The sequence below is a fragment of the Rhinopithecus roxellana genome, chromosome 3, assembly GCF_007565055.1.
Source record: "Rhinopithecus roxellana isolate Shanxi Qingling chromosome 3, ASM756505v1, whole genome shotgun sequence".
NCBI lineage: Eukaryota > Metazoa > Chordata > Mammalia > Primates > Cercopithecidae > Rhinopithecus > Rhinopithecus roxellana.
This window is the reverse complement of record NC_044551.1, coordinates 115,745,514-115,770,201: the sequence shown is the minus strand read 5'-3', so window position 1 is coordinate 115,770,201 and position 24,688 is coordinate 115,745,514. Positions and strand designations below refer to the sequence as shown.

General features: G+C 37.4%; 1 protein-coding gene across 2 annotated transcripts in view; it reads right to left on the bottom strand.

The window, feature by feature from the left end:
* The window catches only part of FNIP1 (folliculin interacting protein 1), a 161,491-nt gene that overhangs the window by 30,562 nt on the left and 106,241 nt on the right, over positions 1–24,688 (bottom strand). For both annotated transcript variants that reach the window (XM_030926751.1, XM_030926752.1), the window contains 4 exons: positions 9,125–9,271; positions 7,478–7,647; positions 1,308–2,727; positions 247–415 (listed from right to left, as the gene is read on the bottom strand). In XM_030926751.1, the coding sequence (XP_030782611.1) occupies positions 247–415; positions 1,308–2,727; positions 7,478–7,647; positions 9,125–9,271 (1,906 nt within the window). The remainder of the gene's footprint in view (positions 1–246; positions 416–1,307; positions 2,728–7,477; positions 7,648–9,124; positions 9,272–24,688) is intronic.

Genomic DNA, 24,688 nt, shown 5'->3' with positions numbered 1-24,688 from the left:
TGATGGACATCCATGAATACATACAGTACTTTCTGTATTTCAGATATCCATGTGGATAGATTTCTGGAACTTTATTTGCTTTCACAGTGACAGATACAAAGATACGGGCACTGAATATAAAGTGATGGTTTCAGAGAACAATGCTTGTGTTGTAAAAAGTATGACCAAAAATGCAAGGCAATTTTGGGTTCTGTCGGTTAACAGAGTTTCTTCTAAATAAACTCAAAAACAGTGAAGGTCACTCACCTGCACAGCATGAGATAAATCTGATGACAGACACTGACGAAACCTCTCATCACTCCCAATTCCTTGAAGAACAAAGTCAGGCACATAAGATGAGCAGTAACCACCCAGCAAGGACCTCCCAAAGTTGGCAATGTTGGGCTGAACAGCACTCACTTCGATTAACTTTGACCTGGAAGAAAAATGCCCCCAAAGGACATCTAATTAGTAATAAATATATTTAACCAGTAAAAAAAAAAAAAAAAAAAAAAAACATCAATTCTACTAGTCCATATTTAACACTAGTCTGTATTAAAATCAACTGTAAATTCATCCTTATATAATGGTAATAATCGTAAAAATTAAGAGTAAAATGCTAATAATAGTAAAATCAAGAGTAAAATCATCCTTATTTAAAAACTGGTTCAAGTGCTCTATCAGAAAATAAAATACTCCTTCTTATTCAGAGAAGGTCTGATGAGCAACTGCGTAATGAAGTGAGGATCGATCTTCCCTAACAGACTTTAAGAGAACTGTACTTTGTGTTTGTAGCACATTCTTAATACAACCAGATTATGAAAACAATCATCTAAAACAAAACAATTAAATGCCTCACAAGTCCAAAGCTGGGTATGTAACGTTTCTCAAGCATGAATCTTCTCCTTGCATACTTGACCCAAAGTATACGTTCTCTGTTTTCCTCTTAGTCTTGGCCAAATCTATTTCTAACAGCCATTCTAACATCTCAGGGATTAGTACTCCCTAACTGCCAGGCTCAGCATGTCCTTTTTTGGGGCAGAAGTCACTCCTAAATGGTTTGAAACCTTCTAAGCAATAAGAAATCTTATACTTATCAACCAGATCCTTTAACTTTTCTCTGAGGTCTTCATAAAACCTTTCCAGGGTATTTCTGGGGCTTAGCCTTTACTCCTTCTTATGAGTTACGAGAATATGAAAATAAGAGAGCTTATTTTCATATCCAGGACAATGATCTCTTCTTTTACACTAACCTTCAGAGACCAGCTAAAGAAAAGAATGGTACATATTTATATAGGGCCCATTATAGGTGAAAACTTCCTACTTACCCAGGAAAAGGTATCTCATCCTCTTCTGCCCAATCTTCTTGCTCTCCTCCATAATAACTGCTAACTTGTCTAGTCATATCATGACCTGTATCTTCACTTTCACTATCCCCAAGGGCACTATCTGAACTTTCATTTCTTGGAATGTCCCATTCAGTTCCTACAGCAATTTTTTTATCTGAACTCTCTTTATCCCCATGGGGGACAAGAATGGAGAGTGTATCTCTTTGGTCCTGCTGAGGAAAGCAGGTTTTACATGAATCTTGGGGAACTGTTTCTATACATTTACAAAATTCATTGTTCTGTTTGTTATTTTTTGCACACAATATTTTTGAAAACTCTAACATACAGCAATGGTCTTTACTATCTGCACTTGTTTTAATTGGAACATCATCAATAGTCCTGGTTTCAATTGAATCATCATTAAAATATTCGTCAAATAAGCTCATGCTGTCTGGGTCTGAATGATTCCAACAGGGAAGTTCACAGGGCTCTTCAGAAACCATCTTCTGTATATTAGACTCTCCAGATTGGTCCTTAGTTGTTTGTTTAGTTTCTTGATGCTGATCAACAGCCCCTCTTTCTGCTTTCAACGGTTTGGTGTGATGTCTGGTAATCTGATCTACCACTGCCTGACTTCGAAGCTCAGTATCTGAATCAGGTGACATAGAATCCCCAATCAGGAAAGTAACCTTTGTCTGGGCAGCCTCACAAGAAAATGAAGCAGGCACAATCTTATCTGGAGGTTTTTTCTCCACAACCATTCCTGTGGATCTCATTGCTTTGCCTGTGTGACTGTCTGAATCCAGCAACTTCTCACTCTGCCATGTTTCCTCTGTTGGCTCTAAGCCTGACTCTGACAATGCACATTTGTCTACTGGAACAGATCCTGTGCAAACAACCGTCTCTAACTTGGTGTCAAGGGAAGTTCTTAATTTATCTCTGTACTGTTTAACATCAACAGCATTTTCTTCTTGGCAGTCAGAAGGAGAAATCATCCGGCACTCATCTGAAATTCCTAGCAGCTCCTTAGAGCTGTTTTGAGCATCTTCTCTCTCTTGTTGTGAAATGTTCTCTACATTTTGCCCAAGGAGTGGATGACTGCAATATTTACAGTTACAACTGGGAGTTCTTATTTCTTCTGACTCTTTAAAGAGCAAACTGCTTTTGTTTCTATGCATTGTGACAAGGACATACTCCGATTCTTCTATTTCACCTTTCTCTAAAGTGGTAGTAATTACTGTGCCTGGCATAACAATGGCTTCATCTTCTCCATTTTCTAAAAGATGCGTTTCTTGAAGTTCAGAGCACCTTATAAAATAAGTAAGAAAATAAAGTAGCCTCTGGACCATGTCTTGTCGTTTGCCAACCACCACAGTCCTTGCTAACCGTACAGGAGAGCCAATAGCGCCATACAAGTCTCCTGTAATGGAAAAATCAGTTATTGGACACATCCTTTACTGACACAGCTAAGTAAGCTATTTTTAATGATCAGAAACCTAATCTTACTGTATGAGCAGTAGTTTAGGTTTTACTCTTTTTTTTTTTTTTTTTTTTTTGAGACAGGGTCTCACACTGTAATCCTGGCTGGAGTACAGTGGTACAATCATGGTTCACTGCAGCCTCAGCCTCCTAGGCTCAGATGATTCTCCTACCTCAGCCTCCTGAGTAGCTGGGACTATAGGTATGTGCCACCATGCCTGGCTAATTATCTGTATTTTTTTTTGTAGAGACAGAGTTTTGCCATGTTTCCTAGGCTGGTCTTGAGTTCCTGAGCTCAAGCAATCCACTGGCCTTGGCCTCCCACAGTGCTGGGATTACAGGCATGAGCCACCATGCCTGGCCTCACTCTTAGTTCTTTAACAGATGAGTGACTATTCAAGGGAGGAAGATGAGATGAATAATTTTAACCAGAGAGAAAGGTGAATTTAAGGGTTTTCTGGTTTCCTTGTTAAACAAATGCTATGGTTCAGAAACCTCAAGCAAAGAGTCAGTTCTGAAACTCACATATCCCAAGAATATTCTTTAACCCAGGCTTCACGAAGAGCATTTTTACCTGGTTAGAGAAGTACTGCCTGAAGTACTATGTACACAAGGACTCTGTAGCTGTGTCCAATCAAGAAAAGACAAAGCACAATATCTGCTGGCTTGCAAGGACAGGAAAGGAGTAGCGGTAAAATGGAGCAAAGCTACAGTAGTCACACCACACACTTAACCACTCCTGATTTAAATCATATCTCTGGGGCCGGGCACGGTGGCTCACGCTTGTAATTCCAGCACTCTGGGAGGCCAAGATGGGTGGATCACTTGATATCAGGAGTTCAAGACCAGCCTGGCCAACAGGGTAAAACCCTGTAGTTACTAAAAATACAAAAATTAGCCAGGTGTTGTGGTGGATGCCTGTAGTCCCACCCACTCAGGAGGCTAAGGCTGGAGAATTGCTTGAACCCAGGAGGCAGAGGGTGCACTGAGCTAAGATGACACCATTGCAATCCAGCCTGGGCGACAAGAGTGAGACTCCGTCTCAAAAAAAAAAGAAAAAAGAAAAAAAGAAATAAAATTAAAAAGTAAGTCATATCTCCAAACTTTAACTGTTGTTCCCCTAGCCAGCACCCCATCCCACCAGCTCCCATGTTAGTAAGAGCCTATTTTCCCCTTCCATTCCCTAGACGGTTGGGTACTCAGGATAGGCCAGAAAGGGCAGGAAGAGAGAGACTCATCCTTACTAAAAGGAAAAGAAAGGGCAACAAGTTTAGCCATGCAATTCATTTTCACTTTTGAATCCATTCTAAACATGACTAGCGATTATGTTAAAAGCAGAGGAAGTGAGGGGGTCAGGACTAGAAATTATTTCTATATTTATGCTATACTTCAAATTAAACCAATAATTTCAGTGCCAAAACTATGGAGAATAGGGCTGGGCATGGTGGCTTATGCATGTAATCCCAGCATTTTGGGAGGTGGAAGCAGGCTGATCACTCGAGCCCAGCAGTTTAAGACCAGTCTGGGCAACATGGCAAAACCCTCGTCTCTACAAAAAAAATACAGAAAATTAGCTGGGCATGGTGGTGTGCACCTGTAATCCCAGCTACCTGAGAGGAAAAGGTGGAAGAATCACCTGAGCCCAGGAAGTTGCGGCTGCAGTGAACTGTGATCGCACCACCACACTCCAGCCTGTGCGATACAGTGAGACCCTGTCTCAAGAAAGAAAGAAAGAAAGAAAAAAAAAAAAAAAAGGAGAATACAAAGCCACTAATTTCAACTTAATTTAATTTTTGCAAGTTGTCAGTATATACATTTAAAATCCTCTATTTTTACTTTACAAAGCCCTCACACTTTTTAAAGGAACAAATATAAATAGGTCTCAAATAAATACATGCTATAGGTACTATTATGATAAATTTTCTCCTCTGGCTAACACACTGGCTCAAATATCACCATGCCACTGTTCTAAACTACTCCCATGATCCCCACGAATTACCAAGTAAAGTTGAAATTACTTTGGTATAGCAAGTGAGTCTTTCATGATTCCCATTTTACTTTTCCAGCTTTATCTTCTTATACTTATCCTCCTTCTTGGCAGTCAGAAGAAGAAATCATCTGTATTTACGCAAAGACCCAGTTAAACTGGACCACTGAATATGCTCTGCACTTTTAACACCTAGACTCTTTACTCATGTGATGTCCTGTCCCTTTCCTCAATATCTCTGCCAGTCCATAGCTTCCCACCTAAGCATCCTGGATCTTGGGCAAAAGTAGGCTCCCCTGTTCAACTCCTACTAAACTTTTCATTTCTCTTATAGTTCCTCCTTGAATTATTATTGTTGTCTGCATATATATTACCTACAGTCGTAGACTGTTGACTTCTTGAGGGCAATTTCCAAATCATTCATCTTTATAGCCTCTGTGCTTTTTGCACAGAGCCTTTATTTAAAAAAGGATTTAAATGTCCCAGTTTAAAAAATACTACTAATAATTTGATTTTTAAAAAGTCAATGCAATGGAATACTACTCAGCATTAAAAAGGAATAAACTATTAATACACACAAAATAGGTGAATCTGAATTATACTGAAGAGATCAGACAAACAAAGTGTATACTGCATGATTCCATTCATATAAAACTCTAGAAAATGCAAGTAATCTATCATGACAGAAAGTAAGCCAGTGGCTGTGTAGGGATGGTGGAAGAGGAACAGAGAAACTGGGGAGAAGGAGAGAGAGAGGAAGAGATTACAAAAAGGCATAAGGAAACTTTTGGAAGTGATGCAATATGATTTATGTTTTGATTGTGGTCATGGTTTCAGAGGCATATATGCAAAACTTATCAAACTGCTTTATTTTTTTTTTGAGACAGATTCTCGTTCTGTTGCCCAGGCTGTGGTGCAGTGGCATGATCTCGGCTCACTACAACCTCTGCCTCCGGGTTCAAGGGATTCTCCTGCCTCAGCCTCCTAAGTGGCTGAGATTATAGGCGCCCGCCACCATGCCCAGCTAATTTTTTTTTGGTTTTTTTTTTTTTTTTTTTGAGACGGAGTCTTGCACTGTTGCCCAGGCTAGAGTGCAGTGGCGCGATCCCAGCTCACTGCAAGCTTCGCCTCCTGGATTCACGCCATTCTCCTGCCTCAGCCTCTCAAGTAGCTGGGACTATAGGCGCCCGCCACCATGCCCAGCTAATTTTTTGTACTTTTAATAGAGATGAGGTTTCACCGTGTTAGCCAGGATGGTCTTAATCTCCTGACCTTGTGATCCACCCGCCTCAGCCTCCCAAAGTGCTGGGATTATAGGCGTGAGCCACTGCACCTGGCCATTGTTTTGTATTTTTAGTAGAGGCACGGTTTCACCATGTTGGCCAGGCTGGTTTCGAATTCCTGACCTCAAGTAATCCACCCACCTCACCCTCCCAAAGTGCTAGGATTACAGGCGTGAGCCACCACACCCAGCCCAAATTGTGTACTTTAAATATGTGTTTGGCCAGGTGTGGTGGCTCTCGTCTGTAATCCCAGCACCTTGGGAGGCCAACGTGAGCAGATCGCTTGAGTCCAAGAGTTTGAGAGCAGCCTGGGGAACATGGCAAAAACCCATCTCTACAACAAATACAAAAACTAGCCTGGTGTGGTAGTATGCACCTGTAGTCCCAGCAACTTGGGTGACTAACGTAGGGGGATCATTTGATCCCAGGGAGATTGGAGCTGCAGTGAGCCATGATCATGCCACTGTACTCCAGCCTGGGCAAAAGAGTGAGACTCCATTAAAAAAATGCATTTACTGTATGTCAATTATAACTCAATAAAATGCAAGGGAATGGGGGGAAGGAGCAAGGGAGAAAGCCAATAGGGAAGGAGGTTGGTTATATGAACTGATAAGCCATATGACAGTCTACCTGGCAAGGTCAATCACCAGAGCAACCTAAGAAAAGTTACTACCCAATCACCAAAATGTTCTCATCTTACTCTTCCCCCATCATCTAACAGCAATAGAGTAGGAGCAGAAATAATTAGCAGCTACGTTTACCAGACAGTCTTAATCATTTTACATGTATTATCTCATTTAATTTTTACAACTTTTAAAGTATGTATCAATTATTATTCCCACTTTATGAATAAGGAAACTGTGATTCAAATGTGGTGTGCCTGACTCCACAGCCTGTGTCTTTAGCACCCAGCTATAATCCCTCCCTATTGCCTATGAACTTATCAACCACTTACTCTCCCCTGTTCCCCCACTTGTTTAGTGGTGTTTAACACCGAGGGAAACATTTTCCAAAATGACTCAGCAAGTGAACAAAAGTGGATCAACAGAAACCTCAGTGAACTGCTTCCCTCCAGATTTATTTTAGGTATCACGGGTGACTTTGTTGATTCATTCTTTCTTGCAAAGTACCTAACACAAAGTACAAAATCTTAAAACACCCTGAAAATCTGAAGTTACTAGTAAACCAGCTATTAGCCTGCTCCTCTTGCCATACCTGCAGTTCTTCATCTATAAGGAATGATTTCAGGTCTAAGATGAGGATAGGATAAATTGCCAGACATGAAAGGACAAGCAAAGCAGAGATGCTTTAGAATGCAGGAGGTAAAAGCATTTTATTTATTTTTGGTTTTGCTATAAAAATATTACAGATAGCTACAAAACAAGTTTAATACATACTGTAACAGTTGTCAGATTACATACCCAGTTGTGCCCAAAGTGGGTTATATGGATGAGTCTTTGCCAACATGTCTACACTCTGAGAGGAATGCTTTTCTAAAAATATTTTTATAGGTGGCTGTCCATTTGGCATGACTGTTGGAACCCAGGCAAGATGATTAGTCAGAACTGCAGTAATGAGAGCTGGCAAGAATCTGAAAACAAAATACATACGATCAGATTCCAATCTGCCTTCATGAAACCTTAGGTAAAATGTAGTGACAAAGTAAGCAAGGAGAGTATATACGTTCATGTGGCCAAATGGCACCAAAAAAAGCAGAGGAGAGAGGAAAGGATGAGTATGTAACACCAGGATTAAAATGAAAGGTAATTGTCTCCAGTTGAGAAGGAGTTAAAAACTACTTGAAATAAAGGTAACATTCAAAAGAGCTATTGCAGATCATAAGTACAAAACAGAAATGTCATTTTACTTCAAAAATTATGGACTCTTCTTCTTTTCTTTTTTTTTTTTGAGATGTAGTCTCGCTCTGTTGCCCAGGCTGGAGTGCAGTGGCGCAATCTCAGCTCACTGCAAGCTCCATCTCCCCAGTTCACGCCATTTTCCTGCCTCAGCCTCCCGAGTAGCTGGGACTACAGGCGCCCGCCACCACGCCCGGCTAATTTTTTGTATTTTTAGTGGAGACGGGGTTTCATCCTGTTAGCCAGGATGGTCTTAGCCAGGATGGTCTCAATCTCCTGACCTCATGATCCACCCGCCTCGGCTTCCCAAAGTGCTGGGATTACAGGCGTGAGCCACCGTGCCAGGCCCATTACGGATTATTTTCAGTGTTTAATCACACAATTCATTACTGAATCAACCAGTAGGTCCTTAAATTCCCAAATTACTGAATGGGAAAACGAGGCAAAGTATTGAGCAAACTCTATCATCAAAGAGAATAAAAACATCTGAATTACTTATCTGGATTCCAAAGACTTGAACAGTTAAAAGAAAACAGTATGATAAAACATCACACTGAAAATGCATCACTAAAATCCTAGCATTTCCTTACATGTTTTTTTTCGTTTGTTTATTTTTTTGAGACAGAGTCTGGCTCTGCTGCCCAGGCTAGAGTGCAGTGGCGTGATCTCAGCTCACTGCAAGCTCCACCTCCTAGATTCATGCCATTCTCCAGTCTCAGCCTCCCGGGTAACTGGGACTACAGGAGCCCACCACCACGCCTGGCTAATTTTGTTTTTGTATTTTTAGTAGAGATGGGGTTTCACCATATTAGCCAGGATGGTCTCGATCTCCTGACCGCATGATCCACCCACCTAGGCTTCCCAAAGTGCTGGGATTACAGGTGTGAGCCACCACGCCTAGCCATCCTTACATGTTTTCTACCTCTTTTCTATGAAATAAAACTATAAATGGATACAACTCACAAAAAAAAGGGCAGCCTCAGATAATTCTATGTCAGGAATTTTAATTACATAATTACAGACATTTTCACTGCTTTTCATTCATAAGGTTCTGTAATACTCTTCCATACCCTATCATTTAATTATTTTTTAGAATTCTGATTAATTTTAATAATATAAAATAATTTCAAAGATAATGGATGATTCTTCCACATCTGTAATTGAGTCTGATTACAATATCTAGTTATAATAAATAAATAAATAAATTCATACTGATTTTTGGAAGCATTTTCCATTAGAAAAGTGAACTCCTTCATGAAACGATAGCAAAGGTGGTTCTTTTCTGGAGTCCCCGACATCATTGTAAGCCAGACAGGTTCTCCAATTCGTGGCATCGTGTAAAGATTACAAATTGTTGTTCTAAAAAGAGGAAGACACATTATGAAATGTATAGTTCCCAGAGTTACATACTCTTAAAATAATTTTAAGTTTATGTTGCCAGCTTGGGCCTTACACCTAGATTATTAAAGCTTTTGAGAAAAGACAATGGACCAAGTCCTTCCTTCCTTATCAACAACACAGTACCATGGGAAATGGTCTCAAAATATGTTAGTTCTGGTGTTGGCGCTCCCCACCAGACTGTGTGCCCCAGAGTAAATTATTTCCCTACTTTAAGCATTTGTTTCCCATACCTGTAAAATGAAAGGATACCATAATTTCTAAAGCCCCTTCCAGCTCCATATTTCTAAGGGGTATGCTGTACTTAAATATACTGCAAATAATCAACTCATATACAAAAGGAAAATATTCTAAATGAAGTAACGGCTTATCCATCTACCCACTCAAAACAACAGTTTATCTGCATCATTTTGTTGCCTATGCTAAGACTCTAGTAATGTTCTTCAGGACAGTGAGAACACTATACATACAAGCTATATTTTATGACTCTCTCAACCTTCTACAGTGTTTCCTTGAATCAACACAAGAAAAGATTATCACACAATTAGCATAGTGCTTTCTTAGCTGTCTCTTGGACTAATTTAGACAATAGTTAGTCCTGTAACTTATACTTTCTCCTGAAGGCTTCAAAGCATACTTTCAAGATGTTAATTATTTTCTTTTTACATCATTAACTATTTAACAAAGCCCTATACATTTACTAGACTAAGCAACTCCTGCAAAGCCTGAGGCTTAAGAAACTAGTCAGTCTGGCAGAATATGGTGCCCTACTTTCTACTTTTTAAAACAATGCTGTCTAGTAGAACCTGGCAATGATGGAAACCTGCACTGTCTGAAACAGTGTAGCCACTAGCTGTATGTGGTTACTGAACACATGACATGTGACCAGTATGACTAAGGAAGTGAATTTATTTTAATTAAGTTAAATAGCCACACGTGGCTGACAGCTGAGACTGTATTGTGCAATACTGCTCTCTGAGATTTCCACAAATTCTAATACCAACTTCAGTATAACTGTCTAACACCTAGGAGCCAAAAAAAGAGAATAATTATCTTGCCTCTACAAGTTTTCTTGAATTTGAAACAATATAAACATGATGTATTACAATGGATAGAAACAATAAAAACAGGTCACTTTAATGAGCTCTCTGCAGAACATACAATCATTGCTAAGAATTTTAAAATAAACGCAAAGGTATATTATAGAGCAAATATGACTAGAATACAAACTAGGAATATATGAAAATGTTTGTTTTTAAAGCTTATTACAGGTGTCCAGATACGATGGAAAACTGAAGACAAATGTGTAATCCTCTCTTCAGTTTCTGAGGCCCCAAATGAACACCACCTAAATATTTGAAAACAGATAAACCAGTGCAACAAACAGAATTAGAGAGGAACCGGCTGGGTGCGGTGGCTCACACCTGTAATCCCAGCTCTTTGGGAGACTGAGGCAGAAGGACTGCTTAAGCCCAGAGTTCAAAACCAGCCTGGGGAACATAGCGAGACCCTGTCTCTATTATTTAAAAAATAAATTAATTAATTTTAAAAAAATTGCCAAGAAACTATTACTGAAAATTAAAATTAGAGATTTCACGAAATTCTGGAAGACAAACATAGGGTGGAATTGTCACTGAAGTAGCAGAGTAGAGGAATTTATAAGGTCATAGTATCACAGAGGGAGACATGGACAAAGGGGAGCTAATTTGCCCCACTAAAGCAAGAAGAGGCTCAAGACTCACAAATTTTTGGGAACGTCATGACAGGAGCTAAGACACAGTACTGAAAATTGGGAGACTAATTCAAAGTCCATAAATGGTTGGCAGCTCCCTACCTCCTCTCCACTTCCCCAGAAAATGACTACAGATAGAAGAGAGCAGATATGGCAGTTGAATGGCCCAGAGGAACGACCTTTTCCAAACTCTTCCTGACATTTGTATCTTTCAGAGTATATAATCAGATATAGACTATATCTTGTAGTATTAAATCTTCATGGGATTGGGGGGGTGGCATGGCAGGAGCAAAGATTAGGGGAAAATATCTAAATATGCTTCTTCAGGTAATGATAATTAAAAAACGTTGAAAAACACTGCCCTGAGGTGAAGGTCTCCAGTCAAAAGCCTGATTATGCACAGAACTCCTAACCTACAGTTTGTTATCTCATTCTCAACTACAGAGTATAAGCAAAAACACTGATATTTAGAGAAAGCCTCCAAGAAGAGAAAGAAACAAGAACAGAAACACACACACACTCACCCACATAAAATGACTCCAGAGGAAAACAGAAATAATGCAAACAATGGAAGAAAACTTTTAAACAAAACTCTAATGTACATTAAAATGAAAGAATATGGTAGAGAATCTGATTTTCAAAGATAAGGATTATCCAAAAATAAGAAAGCATCAAAGATTTGCTGAAATGAAAAAAAGCATAGAAGGGATAGAAAAACAAAACGTTCACAAAAAGAGAAGGAAAATATGAAAAAAAAAGGAACACACAGAACAACCCAGGAGTACCAATTTCTAAAAAAAAAAAAAAGGATTCCAGAAAAACAGAATGAATTGTAAAAGAAAGTAGAAAAATTACCAGAGCTGAAGAACATGATGGTGCCATAACAATACTGAGACGATAAAGGACCAAGGAACAGGTGTAAACTCATGTATCATGTCAGAAAATAAATATGATCTAAAACTGATAAATGAGGAAACAGCAACATTATGTATACTTTTTAATAATACGGAGGTAAATAACAAGAAACAACTAACAGTTAAAAAGAGAATGTGTCTGGGAAGAATGGGGTGGGTAGGATAGGATTCATTTGTTTTTAATTATTAGACCTTACAGAAATTTTTGTTTCTTAATCACGTGCATATACTTTTTGATTAAAAGAAACAATGTATAAATAAACAAATACGCTGATCATTTAAGAGTTTTTCATGAGTTTCTTCAACATATTACCGTCTACTGTAAGTCTATGTGTCATGGGACAGAGCCAGATCACGAACACTGGTATTAGTGGTCCACTGAGGGCCCTTGCTTTACTATTTTAGTATTTTATTTGTTTAAAAGTATTAAATATGCTATGGCCTCAGAGTGTTGTCAAGGATAAAGAAGGCAAAGAAATTAATTACACAACAGTGCTTCTCACTACATACAACTCTACGTTGTTATCATTAACAATCTAGAAGTAATGCCCAGGTACGGTGGCTCACGCCTGTAATCCCAGCACTTTGGGAGGTCTAGGTGGGCAGATCACCTGTTCAAGACCAGCCTGGCCAACATGGCAAAACCCCCTGTCTACTAAAAATACAAAAATTAGCTGGGTGTGGTGGTGAGTGCCTGTAATCCCAGCTACTCAGGAGGCTGAGGCACAAGAAACACTTGAACCCGGGAGGCGGAGGTCGCAGTGAGCTGAGATTGCACCACTTCACTTCAGCCTGGGCAACAGAGCAAGAATCCGTCTCAAAAAAAAAAAAAAATCTAGAAGTAATGGTTTATTCTAGAAATCATTTCTTTCTTCCTCACTAATAATTGTGCCCTATCATTCAATGGTAAGAAAAGCAAATACTTTCAGTAATCTGTCCCCTTATTTTTCCCAGTCTGTGCCCGGACAATAAAAGACTCTTTTGGTTGGGAGGAAACTGTGGCCATGATTTAGTTTTCTTTGATGTGCCTAGGGTCTATGTAAAAATCTAAAGACTTCGTCTTTGTTAGGCAGCAATGTTAACTAAACATGCTTCCTGCTTCTCTAGCTTTCATGGTTTCTGTATACATGTAAATAATTTCCTTCCTCTTTTCAACTGCCCTTAATTTACTAATCACTTGATCTCAAATAATCATTTACTTTAAAGATTACATCATTGTTAATTTTAAATAATCCCTTAATTTAAGAAATACATTTATCTCTGTGTCCTCAGGGGATTGGTTCCAGAATTCCCATGGTTACCAAAATCCGTGGATGCTCAAATCCCTTATAAAATGGTATACTATTTGCATGTAACCCATACACATCCTCCTGTACTTAAAACCATCTCACTTTGGGAGGCCGAGGCGGGCAGATCACAAGGTCAGGAGATTGAGACCATCCTGGCTAACACGGTGAAACCCCGTCTCTACTAAAAATACAAAAAAAAAATTAGCTGGGCGTGGTGGCTGGCGCTTGTAGTCCCAGCTACTTGGGAGGCTGAGGCAGGAGAATGGCGTGAATCCAGGAGGCGGAGCTTGCAGTGAGCTGAGATTGCACCACTGCACTCCAGCCTGGGCAACAGAGCGAGACTCCACCTCAAAAAAAAAAAAAAAAAAAAAAAAAACGCACCTCACCTCTAGATTACTTATAATACCAAATACAATGTAAATACTATGTTAATAATTGTTATACTGCGTTGGTTTTTTAATGTGTATTTTTTTAATTGCAGTTAATTCTTATTGTTTTTTCTTTTTCAAGTATTTTGATCCGAGGTTGGCTGATCTGCAGATGTGGAACCCACAGATATAAAGGGCTGATTGCAAGGTCTATTCTTATTATTTAAGGTAGTTATGTTCTATAAAGTCCATTCAAGCACTGAATTAGCCACTGAACCACTGCCCTTAAGAAAAATAAAACAGGTTCCTATGAGCTTCTGGTCACATTTTCATCAAACGCTCAATACATAACCTTGATGTGCCTCTCTGTTTAAGGACATCTTATCTGATCCTATTGATTCACTAATATTAAACTCATGGCTGACAGCACCATAAATAATGTAAGGTAAATCACAATCTTCTTACACTGAGTATTAGACAGCATTTCGGCACTACATTTGGAAGCCATTTTTAACAGCAAAGTCACTAACAAAAAGCACAAAAACACAAAAAATTTGGCACTAAATAAAGGTCAAAAAAGTGCATTTGTTAACAGTATGAGAGTTAAAACAAGAAGGCAGAGCATTAGACCTTGTTTGATCTAAACTAGGAACATGTGTGTCAGGCAACTCACATTTTTCACTGCTCTGCATATGTACACAAATTACTGCAAAAGCACTGCAAATATATTTTGGGGTTACAAATAAATGTTACAAAGTAGGTGAATTCTACAATACAAAATAAATGGTGAATATCAACTGTATATGTGAAAGTACTTATATAGGTATACCTCCTATTGAAAATTATAAAATATTATAAAAATATTTAATACACCTTTCATATTTGCACAGCAACTGAAGCAAAATAAACAATACAAATGGAAAGGCACATAATCGTGACATATACTTTTATAGATTTTATAACTCACATGTTGTAAATTCCAGGCAATCTTGAAAAGTCTAAGTCTAGGTCATTTGTACTATCCAATACCATAGCAATTGACTCACAAGTATTTAATTAAAATTTTGAAAAATAAAAAAGTCTTTCAAAATCCAAGCGCAAGATCAGTATCCCGTTTGGAAGGAGTCTTACGAAGGAGTCTACTATTCTGGTAACCTCAGCTGGATCTATAATGACAGCGTTTCCTCAGAGCCCAAGCAGAGACTTTTGGCCTTTGCCTAGGCAACAGAGTGAGACCCTCTCTCAAAAACAAAAACAATTTAAACCATAAAAATAAAAAATTACAAATCCTGATTATTCATTGCACATTTCTTTTCTATTAGTGGCATAATAGCTACTTCAGGGGAAGCAAAACTCTTAAGAATCTTTTTTTTTTTTTTTTGAGATAGAGTCTTGCTCTGTTGCCCAGGCTGGAGTGCAGTGGCACGATCTCAGTTCACTGCAACCTCTGCCTCCCAGGCTCCCAGGTTCAAGCAATTCTCCTGCCTCAGCCTCCCCAGTAGCTGGGACTACAGGCAGCCGCCACTGCCCAGCTAATTTTTGTATTTTTAGTAGAGAGAGGGTTTCACCATGCTGGCCAGGCTGTTCTCAAACTCCTGACCTCAGATGGTCCACCCTCCTCAGTCTCCCAAAGTGCTGGGATTACAGGAGTGAGCCACCGCACGTGGCTCCTTAAGAATCTTCAAGTAAGCTTTCAAGCAATCCTGCCTCACTCCACTTAAAAAAAAAAAAAATTCCAACTATAGATTAAATTTAGAAAAATACAAGGCTATAACTTTTCATAGTTCTCAACTACTACTTATATTCATAAGAAGCCTATTTTATAGGTAGAGAAACCTCTCGTGTGTGTGTGTGTGTGTGTGTGTGTGTGTGTGTGTGTGTGTGTGCGTGTTTGAATTGTGGTTAAGTTCAATCTTCCAGCTATGTAAATAGCACAGGCACTGGTGGCACATGCACTGGGCTACAAGGGAATGTGTACCGAGTAAAGCTGTCATAAACCATCAGGAATAATAAATAACCAATTTTACCCAACTGATAGTATTTAGCTTATCAGAATATTAGGTTCAAAACGTCTTCATTTCAATAAAACATACAGACACCTTCCTTTGCATATACAATCACTCTTAAGAATCAGAAATTGCTGTTAATTTCAATACAAAACTGCTCTCAAATGCTGACTCTGACATCCCTGCTAAGAGCTGAACAGTAATTGTGTAAGACAAGGATTATAGTTCCATTACAGTAGTACAGAAGACACAATTTGGTAAATTTTCTCCTTGAAAAGAGTTTTGTTCTTTTTTTAAAGAGATGTGGTCTCACTCTATCACCCAGGCTGAAGTGTAGTGGCACAATCATAACTCACTGCAACCTTGAATACCTAGGCTCAACCAATCCTGCCAAGCCTCAGCCTCCTAAGTAGCTAAGACTACAGGCACATGCCACTTGAGCTGGCTACTTTGAAAATTTTTACTTTATAGAGATGAGGTCTTTTTTTTTTAAATTTTGTGGGTACATTGCTAAGTATATAAATTATGGGGTACAATGTGTAATAATCATATCAGGATAAATGGGGTATCCACCATCTCAAGCATATATCCTTTGTTACCAAAAATCCAATCATACTCTTTTAGTTTCTTTTAAATGTACAGTTAAATTACTATTGACTATAGTCACCCTGTTGTGCCATCAACAGACACAGGGTCTTGCTATTTTTTGCCCAGGCTGGTCTCAAAACTCCAAGCAATCGTCTCACCATGGCCTCCCAAAGTGCTGCAATTACAGGCATGCACCACCAAGCTCGGCCCTTGAATAAAGTTGAAGCCAGTTATTTCCAAAAGAGTTTGTGAAATATAGATGCTAGCCCCATACCTACTGATTCACATTCTAGGAGTTTGGGAAACAGTTTTCATTATACTTCTCTAGTGACAGTAGTACCTGAATGGATTTTTTCTTCTTTAAAAAAAAAGCATAGGTTTACTATGTAATTTAAATTCCAAAGAAAAGTCTAGATCAATTTAGGTTGTGGTTTGTTTGGCTCTTTTTCTTTTTTGAGACACAGTCTTGTTCTGTCACCCAGGCTAGAGTGCAATGGCGCAACCTCGGCTCACTGCAACGTCTGCATCCTAGATTCAACTGATCCTCCTGCCTCAGCCTCCCCAGTAGCTGGGTTTACAGGCATGCACCACCAAGCCTGGCTAATTTTTGTATTGTTTGTAGATACAGAGTTTCACCATGTTGCCCAGGCTGGTCTTGAACTCCTGGACTCAAACGATCCACCTATCTTGGCCTCACAAAGTGCTGGGATTACAGGCATGAGCTACTACACCTGGACCAATTTCAGTTTTTAACTCAACAAAGTTTTAAATCTTACTTCAATTCAATGTGTTCTTACATTAAAATATTGATTTAAAAATATTTGAACTTCCAATTTCAGCTTTGACCTGGAAAGAGCTTGGAAGTCATTATTCTTATTCTTAGAACAAGGAAAAAACCTGAAGGAACTGAAAAATCAATGACTTTTCTTAGTTAGATCACCAAACTGAGGACAGAGGGAAAACCATCACCCTGAAAACTGAAAAAATGAGTAAATACAATGAATGACAACTGAGGTCAAGTTACCCGAAGCAGAAGCCTTTGGAACCAATAACCAGTAGGAACACTTAAATAGTAATTGACCAACTGATGAAGATTGAGTGTGAATTCCTCTCAATGACAAAAACTCCTAGGGGCCTAGTCTTAGGGAGACCTCCCCCACTTTTATGGGGTACTACCAGATTTTCATGGTGAAAATCAGAGAAACATCTGGCTATGTTTTGGACAGAGGTAGTGACAAAGTAACAGTTTTGAAATATTCCTAGAGCATTCTCCAAAACAAAGGTCTGCCCTCCAAATAAAACTATTTTACCAGAGCCTTATCTAACTTGAGAGAGGAGCAGCCTTCCTGGCTGGCCTCTGAAAGGAAAAAAAGGCGGCAGGGAGAGGGATGGCTAAGAAATACTTCCAAAGGTCACATCCCGGAAATTCAGACTAAAAAAAAACAAAATCAGATTTAATTATAAGATTACAGAACATTTCCCCTTCTTCTCTCCAACACCTTACTTCCATATCAATATGGCTCCAGTGTAACAAATGCAGATTACAACTAAAAGAGCTGTAGGACACAGAATCTATTCAAAGTAGTTCCTGGGGAAAACAAAAGAAAGAGGAGTTTAAAATTAAAAAAAAAAAAAAAAGGAAACCAAGGGAAATTGAAGCTTCTGGCACCTACAACTAACACTACAGCAAACATTAAACACATCTAAGGTTCCTTGCTAGGTTAATATAAAACTTCATACTAAAATCTTATTAAACTCAGTTCCTATATACTAACACATCATATATAGCTATCAACAAAAAATTGGAAAGCAACAAAAACTAGTCTGAACAGACAAAGTAGGCATCAGAATCAAACTCAAATTTGGCAAAGATTTTAGAATTATCAGAATGGGAATTGAAAATTATGATAAATGTTTATTTTATATAATATATATTATGATTACTGTTGCTCTAATGTTTACAATAGACAACATGCAACACTAGATGAAAATGGAACAGAGAGACGGAGAGCCAAAAAATCAAAAGGAAATGCTAGCAATTAAAGAAAAAAACAGAAGCAGGAATAAAGAATGCTTTTGATAGGGACATCAGCAGACTGGACATGACCAAGGAAACAATCAATGAGCTTGAAGGTATGTCAATAAAAATTCCCAAACTGAAAAGCCAAGAGAATAAAGGATAAAAAATAATATCCAGGAACTATGGTACAATTACAAAAATATACATGTAATAATACAAAATGGAGAAGTAAAATATATGAATAATAGCTTAGAATTTTAAAAAATTACTAACAGACAACAAACCATAGATGCAGGCGGCTCACAGAACACCAAGCAGGATAAATACCAATAAATCTACTCCTATATATATCATACTCAAACTGCAGAAAACCAAAGACAAAAATCTTAATAGAAGAAGGACAAAAACAACCTTACCTATAGAAGAGTAAGAACTGCGTTAGAGTTCGTTAGAAACTACGCAAACAAAGAGACTAGGGAAAAATGGTTAAAACATTGAAAGAAAAACAATAACCTAGAATTCTGTATCCAGCAAAATAATTCAAAAGGAAAAGAGAAAGACTTCCTCAGACAAAAACTGAGAGATTTGATGGCAGAAAAAATGATATTTAAGATACGTTAAAAGGTATTTTTCAGAGAAAACAGGTTAGAAACGCAAATCTACATAAAATGAGTATTTGAAAAGTAATAAATGTAAAATAAAGTCTTTCATTTTCCTTATTCTAAACTGACCTAATAGAAAAATAATTGTTTAGGGTAATAAAAATGACAACATATTGAACGATCATAGCTAATGGAAAATTAAATTGAATGACAGCAATGTTACAAGGGATGTGATGTGAGGGAAAATTGGAATATTTTGTTATGAAGTATGTGCACTCCCTGTGAAGCAGTACAGGGAAAATTAGTAAAGATATAATAGAGCTGAACAGTACCATCAGTCAACTGAATCTAATTAACATTTATACAATACCTCATCCAAAAACAGGATAATACACAATCTTCCCATGCTGACAGGGAACATTTGCCAAAATGGACCACATTCTAGGCCATAAGACTCACCTTAGCAAATTTAAAATAATAGAAATCATACAATGTATATTCTCAAATCACAATGAAACTAGAAATTAGTAAGAAAAAGATAACTGGAAAATCCCCCAATACTTGGAGATTGAACAACATGCATCTAAATAACACACAGGTCAAAGAAGACATTGTGAAAGAAATTTTAAAATATTTTGAACTAAATGTAAATTCAACTTATCAATTCTTGTGAATGCAGCAAAAGGAGTGCTTAAAGGGAAATTAAGTATTGAATACATATACCAGAAAAGAAGATCTAAAATCAACGATCTAAGCTTTAATCTTAGGAAACTAGACAAACAGCAGCATAAAACTAAAGCATTCAAGAGATAAGGAATAGTAAAATCTAGAGCAGAAATTATTGTAATTGAACAGAAAATCAACAGAGAATATCAACAAAACCAAAAGCTGGTTCTCTGAAAAGATCAGTAAAATTTTTAAGCCTTTATCCAGGAAACTAAAAAAAAAAACACAAAAAGAAACAAATTATAAATATCAGAAACAAAAAGAGGGGTATCACTACAGATACAATGAAAATTAAAAGGATAATTAAGGGAGTATATGAACAAGTCTATGCCCACAAATTTAGATGAAATGAACCAATTGTTTGAAAAACACGCACTGCCAAAACTCATATAAGGTGAAACAGGTAACTTGAACAGCCTATGTCTACTTAAAAATTGAATCAATAATTATCTACTCCTGGCAAACAAAGAATAAAGGGGAACTACCTCAACTTGAAAGAATATCTACAAGAAACCTACAGCTAACATCATACTTACGGTGAGAGACAGGATGTTTTTCCCCTGCGACTGGGAGCAAGGTCAAGATGTGTCCTCTCACAACTCTCATTCAATAGCATACTGGAAGTTACAGCTAGGGCCGCAAGAAAGACACAAAGATAGAAAAAGGAGGGAAGGAAGGAAAGAAAGAAGACAGAAAAAGTATACATGTGGAAAGGAAATAAAAGTCTTTATTTGTAGAAGACTTGATTTTCTATATAAAAAGTTTCAAAGAATCAACCAAAAGAAAACAAAACTGCTGGAACTAATAAATGATTATAATGAGGTTGCAGAAAACAATGTAAATATACAAAAGTCAACTGCTTTCCTGCAGACCAGCAATGAAAAACTGAAATGTGAAATTAAAAACAATACCATTTACATTAGGTTCCCTCCCCCGACCCCAAAAAAACAAGTATAAATCTAAGGAAATATACACAGGGTCTATATGAGGAAAACTACAAAATCCTGTTGAAAGGAATCAGATGATCTAAATAAGTGGGAATAGTTTCCATGGTAATGAATAGGAAGACTCTATTGTTAAGATGTCAGTTCTTCAAAATTTGATCCATAGAGTTAACACAATCCCAGTCAGAATCCCAGCAAGTTATTTTGTGGACATCTATAAACTGATGTTAAAGTTTATATAGAAACAAAAAAGACCCAGAATAATCAACACAATACTTCAGAATAAAAACAAAGTTGGAGAACTGATACTACTGAACTTCAAGATTTACTATAAAGATACAGTAATTAAGATAGCATGGGGATTGGGAAATAAGGGAGATGCTGGTCTAAGGACACAAAATTTGGCATGGGGGGTCATACATGTAATCCCAGTACTCTGGGAGGCCAAGGTGGGCAGATTGCTTGAGGCCAGGAGTTTGAGACCAGTCTGGCAAACATAACAAAACCCTGCCTCTACTAAAACTACAAAAATTAGCCAAGTGTGGTGGCACACACCTGTAGTCCCATCAACTTAGCAAGCTGGGGCATGACAATCACTTGAACCCGGGAGGTGGAGGTTGTAGTGAACCAAAATTGCACCACTGCACTCCAGCCTGGAGGACAGAGTGAGACTGTCTTAAAACAAAAAAACAAAAAAAGAAAAAAATTTCAGGGCTCAAGAGATCTATTACACATCATGGCGACTACAGTTAAAAATAATACTATATACTGGAATATTGTTAAGACAGTAGATTTTAAGTCTTTTTAACGACAAAAATGATAATTATGTGAGGTATTAGATATGTTAAATAGCTTGATTGAGCCATTCCACATGTGTACATATATCAAAACATCATTTTATACACTGTAAAGATACACCATTTTTACCTGTCAACTAAAAAAACAACAAAAGCAAGGTAATGGCCAAATACATACATATATATATATATATATATATATATATATAGTCACAGAGATCAACAGAACAGAACAGAACAGGGAGCCCCCAAACAGACTCACACAACTAGAGTATAAACTGATCTTTGACAAAGGAGCAAAAGTAATTCAATTGAGAAAAGAAAGTATTTTCAGCAAATGGTGCTGCAATGACTGGACATCCACGTGTAAAAGCATGAATCTAGACAAAGACCTTACAGTTTTCATAAGATTAATTCATAATGGATCATAGTTATAAGCATAAAATGCAAAACTATAAAGTAGACAGAAAATTACACTGGAGAAAATCTAAATGACCTTGGGTTAGGTGATGAATTTTTAGATATAGCACCAAATACTATACAAGAAAGAAAAATTGTTAGGTCGGACTGTATTAAAATTAAAAACTGCTCTGTGAAAGACACTGTTAAAAGAATAAGAAGCCACAAACTGGTAAAAAGTATTTTTTTTAATCTGATAAAGAACTGGTATTCAAAACAAAACAAAACAACAACAAAACCCCTCAAAACTCAACAATAAGAAAAAAAAGGCCAACTTAAAAAGGACAAAAAACCCAAATAGACACCTCACCAAAAAAGATACACAGATGGCAAATAAGCATTTGAAAGGGTGCTCAACATATATCATTAGGGAACTTCAAATTAAAACAATAATGATACATCACTACCTGCCTCTTTGGAGAGCAACAGCAACTCTCACTAATTGCTGGTGGGAATGCAAAATGGTACAGTCACTCTGGATGACAGTTTGATCGTTTCTTACACAGCTAAACACAATTTTTACATAATATCCAACAATCACGCTTCTATGTATTTTTCCAACTGAGTTGAAAACATGTCCACATAAAACCCCAAATATGAATATTTATAGCAGTATTATTCATAATCACCAAAAGCTATAAGATATCTTTCAATAGGTGAATGAAAATGAATAAACAAACTGGGTTACATCTATATAACAGAATATCACTCGGTGATGAAAAGAAATCAGCTACTAGGTAAAAACGACAGCAATAACACCACCACTACCAAGGAAGAATCTTATAAAAGACTGGCTAAGTGAAAGAAGCCAGTCTGACAAGTCCACATAGTATATGATTTCAAGCATACAACCTTCTGGAATTGACAAACATAGAGACAGTAAAGAGGTAAAGAGAACAGTGGTTGTCAGCAGTTAGTGGGTAGAGATAAACAGGTAAAGCACAGGGGATTCTCAGGGTGGTGAAACTATTCTATATGATACTATAATTGTGTATATGACATCATACATTTAATAAAAACCATAGAACTATACAACAGAGTGAACCTTAATGTAAATTTTGGTTTTTGGTTAATAATAATATATTAGCATTAGTTCACTGGTTTTAACAAATATATCATACTAATGTAATACGTTAATAACTGAGGCTGGGTGTGGCGGCTCACACCTATAATCCCAGCACTTTGGGAGGTCAAGGCACACAGATCACTTGACACCAGGAGTTTGACACCAGTCTGGCCAACATAGTGAAACCTCGTCTCTATTTAAAATATAAAAATTAGCTGGGTGTGGTAGTGCACACTTGTAAACACAGCTATTCAGGAGGCTGAGGCACATAATCGCTTGAACCCTGGGAGGCAGAGGCTGCAGTGAGTTGAGATCATGCCACTGCACTCCAGCCTGGGCCACAGAGTGAGACACTGTCTCAAATAAATAAAGGGCTATATGAAAAAACTACTATTTGCTCAATTTGTCTGTAGATCTGAAACTGTTCAAATTAAGTCTATTCATTGTGTGCGTGGGCACGTGCGTGCACAAACGCATGCATCAAACTGGAAAAATAAAGTTACTTACAGCTATTTATACTCTTAACTGATAATACAGAGTGGCCAAGAAATAGAGAATCTAAGAGTTAGGCATGTCTTAGAATTTACCATTTAGTTACTGTTTCGTTTTGCTGTCCCCCACTCCCACTCAAAACATTCCAAAAGAAAAGAAAGAAGAGATAGTCATTATTCAGCCTGTGCAGGGCTAGCTCTTCAGACACAAACATGGATAGTATCAGAAGATGCACGAAAATCAGACTGCACTACAAATTAAAAAAGAATAAGGTCTAGATTAATGGCTATAAATCACCAACTCCTAAAACAGAAGTACAAACTAATAATCTTCAGAGGCCCAGCAGGAATAAAATTATACAATATATGGGTTAATACAACTGACTGAGAGAGATAAAGCTTATGCCAAACTAAAGAAAGCTGATCTGGCGTACAGGCCTAAGGGTTCAAACGTTTATTTAAAAAAAACAGTATGTCACATAAAATGTCTGCTGGCTGGCTAGAATTCCACCACCTACAATTTACCTGCTTTCAAAAATTGTGTTCAACATTGAGAAAACAGAAAACCACTTATCTTGAGCTTAACATGGGCTTCTTTTTTCTCAACTGTAGAATACTTACTGAAATATCAAATCAATGGTGAGGGTATGTATCCTAGGCAGGCCTAAACCATTAACATTTGGTTTAAGCAACTTGGTATAATTTACCTCCTAAATCATAAAGAAGATACCTAAACATTTATATTAAAACAATACAACTCAAAGAAATTCTCATCTCAAGCAAATAATCCTGACGTTAAAATTATTTCTATCTTACATTCGTAAAATCATCAAATTTCGTGTTTTCACATAACTTCCAGAAACATACAAACAGAGCTATACAAATTGAGAAGTTATGAAGCCAAAGTAGACTACACATCAGGCAGCTCATAAAAATTGCTCTAAATTCCCTCTGCAAATGTATTTGATTTCTGCTATTCTTCATCTATAAGAAACATTTACATAACATTTTTATTTAATCATGAATGGCACCCAAAATGTGATAATCTCAACCTTTAAGGTTTAAGTATGAGAAATGAAATTGTGAATAACTTTGCATATAATTCAGATATAAAGAGTGAAGATGCCAGTGAACAAAAAAAACACACTGATTATTCTATCACTAGAGTTTGTGTCCAAAAATGAAAAAGTTTTAGAGATCGATTTCAAAACAATGTGAATATGCTTAACACTACTGAACTGTACACTTAAAAAATGATTTATAAAGCTAAATCTAATGTTATAGATATTTTTACCACAATAAAAATATTAAATTAAAATGTTATTTGTTAGCACGCTTCATATAATTAAAAACTGCCTAAAATTAATGTTAAAGTA